Source organism: Haemaphysalis longicornis, unplaced genomic scaffold (genome assembly GCF_048455015.1).
Source record: "Haemaphysalis longicornis isolate Haplotype H1 unplaced genomic scaffold, Haemaphysalis longicornis Haplotype H1 scaffold_12, whole genome shotgun sequence".
Classification (NCBI taxonomy): Eukaryota; Metazoa; Arthropoda; class Arachnida; order Ixodida; family Ixodidae; genus Haemaphysalis; species Haemaphysalis longicornis.
In genome coordinates, this window is record NW_027526225.1 from 49,169,103 (window position 1) to 49,179,794 (window position 10,692).

Here is a 10,692-nt window from a genome sequence, read left to right on the forward strand (position 1 = left end):
CTTGAGCTAAGCACAGCACATCAGTAAAACAGGAAGTTGAGCGAATTGATGTACACTCGGCGTATAACTACGCAAAGGACCAGTTGCAAGGTTGAGCCCTTCGAAGTGAAGAAAACACAGGTGACAGGTGCCTGTCCTGTCAATACGTATCGCGTTTCGTTCTTTCCTCAATTAATATGTCCGTAGTGCATTACTACTAGAAATAGTCCACTTTGTCCTGGTGAAACACACTGGATAGGCGCTGCAAAAAAGCACCTGGCAGAGTACATCGTTGCTAGAGTGCCCCATGCACTTGGATTTGCGAGTATGTCGGAGCGTCCGTACTCTGCTTTAAGGGAGCTGAGCACGGCCGTTGTTCGAAGGGGCGCTTCAAAACCACCCAAACTGATGCAAGCCTTAGGCCGCCAATGCGAATTTCTTGTCTTTCACAGAATGATAATAGGTTAAGGGCAATCTATAATTAATAGGTTACACACGCACTAAAGTTCAAAGGTGGCTCCAGCATCGAGCGTTCGGAGTCCTTGGTGGAATTCCAACATGTGAACTTGAAAATTATTTTACCCTTCGAGATGGAAACACTTGTTCAATTTTTCCTCTGTTAATTCGGTGCGTTTCTTTCTCTTTTTGTGCAGGTTCTGCTTCATTCAGGTGAGTAGGACTCGTCATCAATTATATTCTTGCAAAGCACCCCCCGTGGAAACCACGAATGTTTACCACACACATTACACTACGCGAACTCTAAAACCTCAGTGGTCATTGTCTTGTCAACGTACAGGTAATGAAGAAATGCTGACTCTCATTTCGCAAGTACGCAGACGCTGATCTTAGCTTAGGCGCTTAGCTTTTTCTTGGCAATAAAGCCAGAAGTACTACCGCTCCACCACTATTATTTATCATCTTATCCGTGATATTTAACGGTGGTCACGAGAATACGCAAACCGTAAGGAAGTCCTTAATAACTATCTCCTGGGTATTGCATTGAAAGCACGTAAACCGACTGTATGCGCTACAGGAATCTTTTCGGGCTGCGAATGGCAACAGAATTATTTCAAATACTGTTGCCTAGCCCAATATCTTGTCGCGACGTGTGGCAGCGGGAAAGCAAGAGAGAGAGAGAGAGGGAGTAAACGTTGGCTGAAAGAAGAAGCAGTTGGCCTAAGAAACTGATCTTGGGCCTACTACGTCCCACTGAGGCAAGGGGGGGGGGGACAAAAAGAGAAAGGAATGAATATGGAAGGTATAAGAAATAAAAGTGCAATCATGCAGTGCTCGACTATTAGCTATATACATGAAGAATAATTATTCCACAGTCTGCTACATTTTTCAGCCTTATAGCCGAGAATCCAGAGAGAAGTCACTGAAGAATATCAACAGGGCTTTGACGGCTAGGCTTTGTTTCCTGGTGTCAGGCCATATGCCCAAAATCATAAGTTCAGACAGAGGGCGAGTGTCCAATCGGAGTAATGCTATGTCAAGGTCTTTTCGCTTACTGGTGTACCTGTGGCAAAGGCTAATTAAATGTTCTATAGGCTGTGTACAACTACTCAGGCATTAGTCCGGTCTGTCCTCCCGTCTAATTGTGTGCAGGTACGTTGGGGTCAATGCTACTCCAAGTAACAGCCTGTGTAGCAAGGTTTCATGACTTTTGCGAAGTTGAAGAGCCTGGGTGAGCCAAAACTATTGTTCGGGATCAAGCCTCCTAAGCCGTTTATGTCGAGACTGTGGGTTAGACGAATGCTTGTTTACCTGCTCGGTCGAGTGTTGCATTGGTGTCTTGTCTTGTGATGGGTGTAGCCAAGAGAATTCCATTGTAGGGGTGCCTGCTGTGCTTCTTCGTTTGCGCTCTCATTTTTAGGGATTCCACAGTGACATGGCATCCGCTGAAGCACCACAGTGCGGCCCTTTTTACACAACCCTTTGAATAGGATGCCCACACCAGTGGTCAATTGGTCATGTGCTCCTAGCTTTACAGGGTACCTTGGTACCTGGAGCGCTGGATTCTACTCCCAAAAGATAGTCTATTACTGGTGCAGGGTACATGCTGCAGAAATGGTGCAGGGCGCTTCGCGTAAACCGACCAGTTCTGCTGAGGTATACGATGTTCAGTGAGAAAGTTTGAATCGCTGTGTCAATTCCTTCCTAGACACAGCTACTACCACTGCAGACGCAGAAGCAGTGAATGAACCCCCCCCAAAAAAAACATGCGATGCCTCCCTGTACATTTGTTGTTAAATAGTGACAGTTGTTTTAAGGCCAAAGACGACATATGGCATTTTTTAGCGATTCCAGTAATCGATAACCGTACCTGTAGATCAGGTACAACCCATACGGGTACGTCTGAGATTTTGGCGGCTGCAAACTGGAAGGCATCAAATGTTGTTCCGTCGAGCTGCATCGGGAGTAGGTTGAGTTCGACCGATCCCTGAAAACACTCCACAGTGGCTGACACTGATATCTTATCACATGTGGGAGGTTCTCACGAAGAGATTCTTGCATGAGGTAGACTTCAACTGCGGGTGGTCGCGCCGTTGATGTGCATCGAGGCAACCCCATCGAGGCAACAGAATCTTAGGGCTTGTGCCTCTGCGCTTAAAAACACGCGTAGTGACGATCGCCGAAGGTTACAAAGTATAGGGCACTGTGCTGTAGAACGTCAATAAAGAGCGCCTAATAAACGTGAAACAGCAATGAAATCGACAGACCCCATGATTTTCCTGTCATATACTGTAGGACGTGGGTGAAACTTTGTAGTTTCCTTCTTCTGCGGAGACATGTTTTGAGCATGACAGATCTCGATCAATTGTCACGCCGGGAAATTTGTGGTGAATGATACATGGAATAACATCCCCTTCGATCTTTACCGGGTAGCATATCATGGGTTTTCGGGTAAATGCCGATATTGCACTCTCGGACGTTGAAATGTCAAGACCCTGGTGGCGTACACATGCAAAGTGGCATATACTGCTTTTTGAAGTCGTGCTTACACGCTCCGTCACGTTACGCCTCATGTCCAAATGCATATATCATCCGCCTAGGCCGATATTGACAACTTTAGTGACACCTATAAGACCCAAGTTAAACCGTGTATGGCTGAGGACGCCTCCTTGTGGCACGCCGCGAACGACGGGGTGGTCGGATGCTTCTCCATCAAGTGGGGTCATGAAAACCATCCATCCGTTGAGATAGCTTGCTATCCACTGGTGCTACCGTCTTCCAAATTCAGTAGGCTGAGGGGCATCTAGAATGGCATCCTGAGATACATTATCGAATGCTCCCTTATTTTCTAAGAACACGGCACCTGTCAGGCGATGGTGGTGTTTGTCATTCTCAGCGGTGGCGACAACGTCAATAATGCTGTCTATTGATGAGCGCCCCTAGCGAAAGCACGTCATGGCGTTTGGCTACAAGCCACGGTTTTTATGGCACCATTCCAGACGAGCGATGACATTCGCAGCATCACTTTGCTTACACAGCTAGCCAAAGCCACTGACCTGTAGGACGAAATGTCTCGTGAAGACTTGCCAGGCATAACACACTGTCCTAGGGGGCCTGGTTAGCACACGTGTTTGTTGAACTTTGTAGACATTGGCCGCTTTGCCCGATCCTTCTACCGGGACCTTTAAGACCCGCAGTCGACTCAAGAACCATCTAGACACCAGAAATAACGGTGCAATTAGAAAATTTTCCTTCGTACCGTATGCTGAAGTCTTTGTAGAAGATCGTATGCTCCGAAGACGACCTGTTCTGTCCAAAGAAGAGACACACGGTCAGTTACCAAGAGTGTTAGGCAAAATATGTTTTGCGGATTATCTTGCAAAGTAGACGTACGGCAGTCTCGTCGTAGGAGGCTTCGCTTGTGTTTCTGGGATACAGACAAGCTCGATGAGAGGAGGTGTTGATTTAAAAGATTAAGTTAGAAGATGGTTAAATTAAAAGCTGAGAACATCACATCATTTAGCTGTAGCTTCAGCGTTTATGTGGAAGAAAATGTTAGGAGAGGCCCTGTTGTCACGTTTTGAAAGGCGCTACACCGATATCGAGACGTCCACTGGGCCACTTCCTCTATCCCATTCTCCCTGGCTGCGCCTTACCTTCTCCGCTGCAAATTGTTTGGCGGTATTCTAGACATTGTCTGTTTCAAAAACCTCCATTTCGCGTCCATTTTACCGTCACGGACTTGCCGTTGTATAGGAGGTTTTTTGGTTTATTTTTGCGCGACTGTTTTTCCTACACGTATTTAACAACTACACCTATTCTAAAGTACTCTATATGGTTTTTTGAACGTACAGTGAAACCTAGTTAATCCGTACCTGACGGAGGGCTACGAAAGTACGCACAAACCGGCACTACGGTTTGTCAGGGTGCATTAGGTTAAACAGAAGCCGAGTATGGCACTCGGCTTAACTACGCTTAAAAAGATCTACGCCTTATGCAAGTACGGTTTAACGAGATTCCACTGTATTTGAAGGCGTAAACGTGATAAAATCCTTACTCTCTGAGGACGTTCAAAGCTTACACCACAAGGGGATGAATGTCGAAACATAGCAGCTGCAGCCAGCTGTATTCTGTGGTTATAAAGCGTAAAAAATGCTACGGCTGCTCAGTTTTATCCCGCTTGGACCACAATTTTCACGTCGGTCACAATGACAAGGTACCAAGATAATAAACCTTCCCATACGTATTTCGCCATCGATGCACCTGCCGCATGCTGACGCCACCTTTTTCAAGAACCTCGAATGGTGCGTGACGCCAATGGAATTTCTGTGTTATTCTCCGAATGAACAAATGTGTAAGTGGTCGAAAGTTTCGTTTCTTAATTACGTTTCTGCTTCGCGTCAAGTCTACGAACGTTGAGATGGTATGTATCACGACTACGCATGGTATTTATATTCGTCAAGTACGAATAAATGTTTATACACTTCGTGCCGAGTGCTTGTGCCATTTTGGTCGTCTGCTTGGCAGCTATCGAGCTCGCAGCCGATCCTTTACGTCACTGCGTGATGACGACCGCGTGGATAAACCGGCCCACAGGGGGGCTGCGATAGCGATATCGTTCCTTCGCTACCGACCACTGACTGAAAGCCACCGTTAGCAAAGAAACGAAGAGCGCATTACACTTGGTCCTCGGCACTAACCCCAGGCTGCCGCCGGCCAACATCGTCTAGCAGATGTTCGCACAGACACCACACTGTCTGTTTCGAGAGGCGGAAAGCTTTCAGGCATTTCGAACAAGTAAATATTTCTTCTTTTTCTTTTGTAGCGTAAGCCAGCAGACAACAAGGCGGTGGTCGGTACATTCATACTAGAACTGAAAAAAATTGTCTGCTCCAAATCGTCTATTCCGAGAAGCCAAGGTTCAATGCAGTAGCTCCGCTGTGCTTACGTAGCGTGCAATTTAGTGGTTTGCATTTGGCCAGTCAGGGCTCGCTCAAAATGGGCACTTTGAAAGGGGCGCGAAACGAAAAAAACTTGATAATACCGCCGCTGTTCCGAGAGCTGCTGATAACGACGCCAGGCCACACGAACACCAAAGAAACCTGCTGAAGCCACGATATCTGTTGCGAATCAGTCGTATTGGCATTCTGCGTTCTCCCTTCTTCCCTCCATAAAAGTGGCCACGGCGGCCGAGAATCGAACCCGCGTCCTCAGGTTCAGCAGCACAACGCCTAGCCACTGAGCCAACACAGTGGGTGATCACTGAAGATCAACCAGAGTGTTGAAACTTGGTATAGTCGGTACGTAACTGCAGCTATGAAAACAGCGCGACGGGCGGGACACTAAGAGACAAACACTCGCGCTGATAACAGCCATGTGTTTTTTATTGCTTCGGAGCACCACCGTTATGCAAGCGAGGCAAACTCTACGCTGCAAGAAAGAAGAACAGAGGGGTCTGCGGCAAAGAGGTTATAAAAAACAGACGATACTAAAGACGATATCATCTTCAAATTCATTAAACTCCCCCTAAACAGAACGAGAAGGGACCATGAAAATTGGCTCGTAATATCAGCAAGTCTTCTTAACCGGACATTTTCTTGCATTGGGCACGTTGCAAGAGAGCGAAAGGGTTGTTCGTCTTCACCATAAAATTTGTCTTAACCGAGTTGGTAATAATGAGAGTTTACTGCACCATCCTTTTTTGTGCAACGAGACAATGCGGACACTAACACAATCGTCGCGGCACGGTTTAATACAAAAACCCGCATAAATGTGCATGAGTTTTGGTCTCTATAGCGACGTATGGTTTGGCAACTGCATCTCTAGCAAAACGCAGCGATCTGGCTACAAACACAAGATTTTAGCGAGTTTCCGTGCTCACGCAATCAGTCATTACTGCAACGCCCATTCTGACCTATTATACCACTCATGCAAAACAGCGGTATTTCGTTGGTAATTCGGGGTGTGATTTCTACGAACTTTGAAGCATGCTTTTTTCGCACGATATTTGTACGCTGTGGCATCTATGGCAATGCTCTGCAATGACATAGATGCGGTTCCTCACCTAAGTTTGAAACAAGAAAATCTGTCGCTATCTAGACAAAGAACACGCAAAACACACTAGGGTTTTTCTATTAGGCCTAGAGGCGGTAGATATGTTTGCGTGCGGAGTGTCTAACTGCACTTAGAAGTAAGTGAATCTCGTTCAAATCGATATTGTCTTCCCCTGCTATGTATTTAGAACTTTGTTCCTGTGGCCCTCATCACCCTCTTCCGTTTTCTTCCTTCTTGTTTAGCAATGCTTGCGTGGCTTGAAGAAAGCCGGTCCCCTAAAGCAATAAAATCATGTGTTAGTGCGCAGCCCTTCAGCGCCTAGTACAGTGGTTTGGAGGCGGCGGCGGAGATGTCCTCGTAACCAAGCGATCGAACAGGACACCTAAGGCCGCCCGTGTGTTCGGCATTTCAGCGCACGTTAAAGATGCCCAGGTGGCAGTCTTGGGCAGTAACTAGTTACTAGTAACGCGTTACCGGTAACTAGTTACTTTTTTCAGTAACTTGCAACTGTAACTAGTTACTTTTAAGTTAAAGGAACTTGTAACTGTAACACTGTTACTCTTTTGTGGAGTAACTGTAACGAGAAATATCGTTACAGTTACGTTATTTCTATAAAAAAATTATCCAACGCAACACTCATCAACGACCGATGTGCAGTTTGCGCGTTTCACTTTTTCGGCCTTTCTTCCGCATTCGTCTACTTCATCTATGCCAGCTCACTCCCTTCGCATGGGGGAAAAGCATCTGGACTAGAAATGTCTAGGCGTGCACGTGTGCGTGGTGTCCCACGCCGTCTACTAAGGGCTCGAAGTTTCTAAGTGTAAGCTGAAGTATTTTCCTCAGCAGCGCGTCATCGCTCTCACCCAGTCCATAAATAACGCTGCGACGCGCGCCTAAGCGCACGTGGATGCATGTTGACGCGCCAGAACGTATAGACCGACGCGCGGCTGCACCATTTTCGCCACATCTGGAGTGCAGTAAAAGTGTTTTACACAAAGGCAAAAAGGAAAACAAACTCCCACAAGCGCCACACAACGCACTGAAACCTTTGAACTTTCGCGGAAGCCTGGAAAACTCCGGTCAGGGCGTCGGTTTCTCACTAGCGACGTGCAGCCCCGTTTACAGGGTCATAAAACGCCGCGGGGAGTCTCTCGGTGGCCTCGCGCTCGTCCAGCCCTGTGCGCATTGTAGACTGTTCACTTCACAAGTCGCAGTTCCTTGCGACAATTGTGCGCTTTAGAGACCCCTGGTCGTATTTGGGACCACGCGTTTGGGACCCCTGGTCTAGAGGCTCCATTGAGCTGTCAAACGTGCTCGAACGAGGTCGAGGAAGTAATAAATTTCATGCCCTCCCCACATACGACGACCCCAACGATGGTGGCCCCCGGGTGCCCTCACACCAGCCAGCATCTTGGCAGGCAGACGTCTGACCGCACTGCCACTGCACGAAGAAATGTTCTTGGAAAGCCTCGCGACTTCGTTTCAAGGGCTGTGGCCGAAACGAAAACATAGCTACATCTGCTTCTGAATGTTGGGTCCAAGGAATTCTTGGGCGAGCTTCGTTCGGCCTACGCCTCAAAGCAAACGAAGGGAGGGGTTCCTGGGATCGGCGACGTGATTGCTATGGAAGGCAGGGATTGTGAGAGCAGTGTTTTCCGGTCGAGACGGCTAAATCCGCCTTTGTGAGGACAGGGAGGAGGAGAAGAGGGGGAAAATAGTAAAGCGTTATTTTCAGTTTCTATTCCCTTTGCTTCCCGCCACTTCATGCACAATTAACACGCGACGAAGAAACCACTTTCCGCCGCCTCCAAACCAATTCGTATCCCCATAACACCCTACTGAACGCTGTGTACCTCACCCAATACCCTGCCACCTGTAACTTTTTCCCTGTTGCTGGCACCCTATAGCACGTGGTATGGGAGTGCCAACGGACTCCCACTCTAACTCCAAATACCAATCCTACATATGAGCAGTGGGTGGAGCAGCTGACCAGCTCCGAGCTCACGGACCACCGCCGACTGGTGGAACGGGCCCGGACGGCCAGCCAGCTCCAAGGCATCTTGGAATAAGGATGCCTCTCACTGGGGGGAGGCCCTAAGAACATCCTCCTGCTCATTACTAAAATAAATGTTTCTCTCTCTCTCTCTCTCTCTATTCCCTTTGGAAACATCTTGTCTCATTCCGGGGATGGGGGTGGCTGGGGGTTGGGGCGGGAGAACGACTCCGATGGCCCACGGCAAACGTCGCTTCGGCAATGGCTCAAATTGGTCTCCGCCTCCGACCACAAGCACGAAATAAAAAGTTAACGAAGCGCTTTTTTTTAGTATCCTTCAAAAACACCTCGACAACCGATGTACTCCCACGTCCGTTTCCCCTTTCCTCCATGGGCCTTCCGTCGATCCCCAACACCTCCGCCCCCTTTTTCCCATTCTCTCTCACTACGCGGGGCGGTCAAGCGACGGCATTGCAGGCGAAAATAAATTAAGTTGACATTGAAAGATCGTTTCGGCTGTGTTGTCCTCCAGCTCGGTATAGTATACGCTCGGCATCTCTTATTCCAACTTTAAAAAAACAACTAAGTTTATGCTATAATGAAGTTAGCAAATAAATTTCTTATAGCGAGAGTGCAGCAACAAAAATAGTTTTTTATGATGGATACGAAACTTCCGTAATAAAAAAATGAGGCGTACACAACGGTTGTTGGTTTGAGCATGAGTGTGCATCAGTTTAGATTCCCCTCGTGTAGGCTTTACTACGTGTAATTTTACTACCTGCACGTCTTCGTACGTTTCTATTAAATAAGCCAAATCTTTTTAGCTATTGCTTAGTTTTATACAGCAACGGAAAAGTAACGACGTTACTTTTTTGCAGTAACTGTAACTGTAACTAGTTACTTTTGGAAATTTCGTAACTGTAACTGTAACAGAGTTACTATTTTGGGTTAGGTAACTGTAACTGTCGCACTTACTTTTTTTCGGTAACGTGCCCATGACTGCCAGGTGGTCAAAATTAATCTGGAGCCCTCCACTACAGCGCGCCTCATCGCCTGTGTAGCGCCCTCGCGTAAATCACATAATCGAAATAAGAGACACCCAAGGCAGAAAGGAAACCGAGGTGGAGCGTATATTGTTGCGAAGTCGCCATTCTACCGCCGCCAACCAGTTGTTACCGACGGGAAGGAGTCCCCGAACCGGGCTCCGACGCCTCCGTCGTACGTGGTAGCGTGGTAGTCAGCGGCCAGTAAACGTTGCTGCCTTGGAGGTGGCGACAAAAGCCGAAGGCAAACTGGTTTACTGCATGTCGAGAGATCAGTCGAAGCAATACAGGAACAATACCCTTCCCGGGGAGGTCGCAGTGCAGGACTCGAGCAGAGCGACAGCAGGATTGGTTGCTCTAAAACGAATCAACTATCCATCTAGGGTGCGTGTTTAATACACAATCGCCGTAATGGCTCCGGGCCTTTCCAAATTCTATTGTGCACACGGCTCGCAAATAGCACAGACAGACACAACACTCTTTCCAGAGTACGTGAGGGGCAGGCAGTACCGGCGCTCGTTGAGCATGAGAGAGGGGGGAGAGGAGATGTAGGCTGCGGCGTCCGTGTCCTGCGGGGAAGTCGCTACACGATCCGTTCTGCAGTCGCTGAAGTTTGAATCACCAACAGAGAGGCGCCCGCTCAGCACGTTGTGGCTTGTCCGAGGCAGCTTTTTTACACACCGGGGCACTCCTCAAAACTTGCAGAACGCACGAACGTGGTATAGGCGCGCAGAATCGTAACACTGACGAAAGTGTGAGGGGGAGGTAGGCACGCCCTGCTATGGTGTCATTTCCCAGTGCCTCGCCACGGTTCAGTATATCGCACTGCCTCCACCTGACACTTTAGCCATGCGTCGCTACCGAGAAGCGCCTCCCCCCTCACACTTTTGCCTATAGCTCCTCCTGCGTTCGTGCCACATGCTTACATGACATTTGTGCGGGAGATTCAAACACGATTTGAAACAACATGGTCGGCGGTGGCGGCGCTCTGCGAGATGGCAGAGTAGGGCGAGCTTCCGTGCGTTCTCTGATCACGCGATCGCTTTCTGAGACGTAGCCGCTATGTGCCGTGACCGAGATGACTGCAGCTCGCGCTGCGAATGAATTTCGCCTTATGGAGTATAGTAATCGTCAGCTGCTTTTTTATGCAGTGCAAGTTGTTGTCGC

At 48.2% G+C, this 10,692-nt stretch overlaps 1 protein-coding gene across 1 annotated transcript in view; it reads left to right on the plus strand.

Annotated features, from left to right (window-relative positions):
* Positions 1–10,692, plus strand: part of LOC144161594 (uncharacterized) — a 77,910-nt gene that overhangs the window by 26,424 nt on the left and 40,794 nt on the right. The window contains exon 2 of the mRNA XM_077692236.1: positions 633–648. Within this exon, the coding sequence (XP_077548362.1) occupies positions 633–648 (16 nt within the window). The remainder of the gene's footprint in view (positions 1–632; positions 649–10,692) is intronic.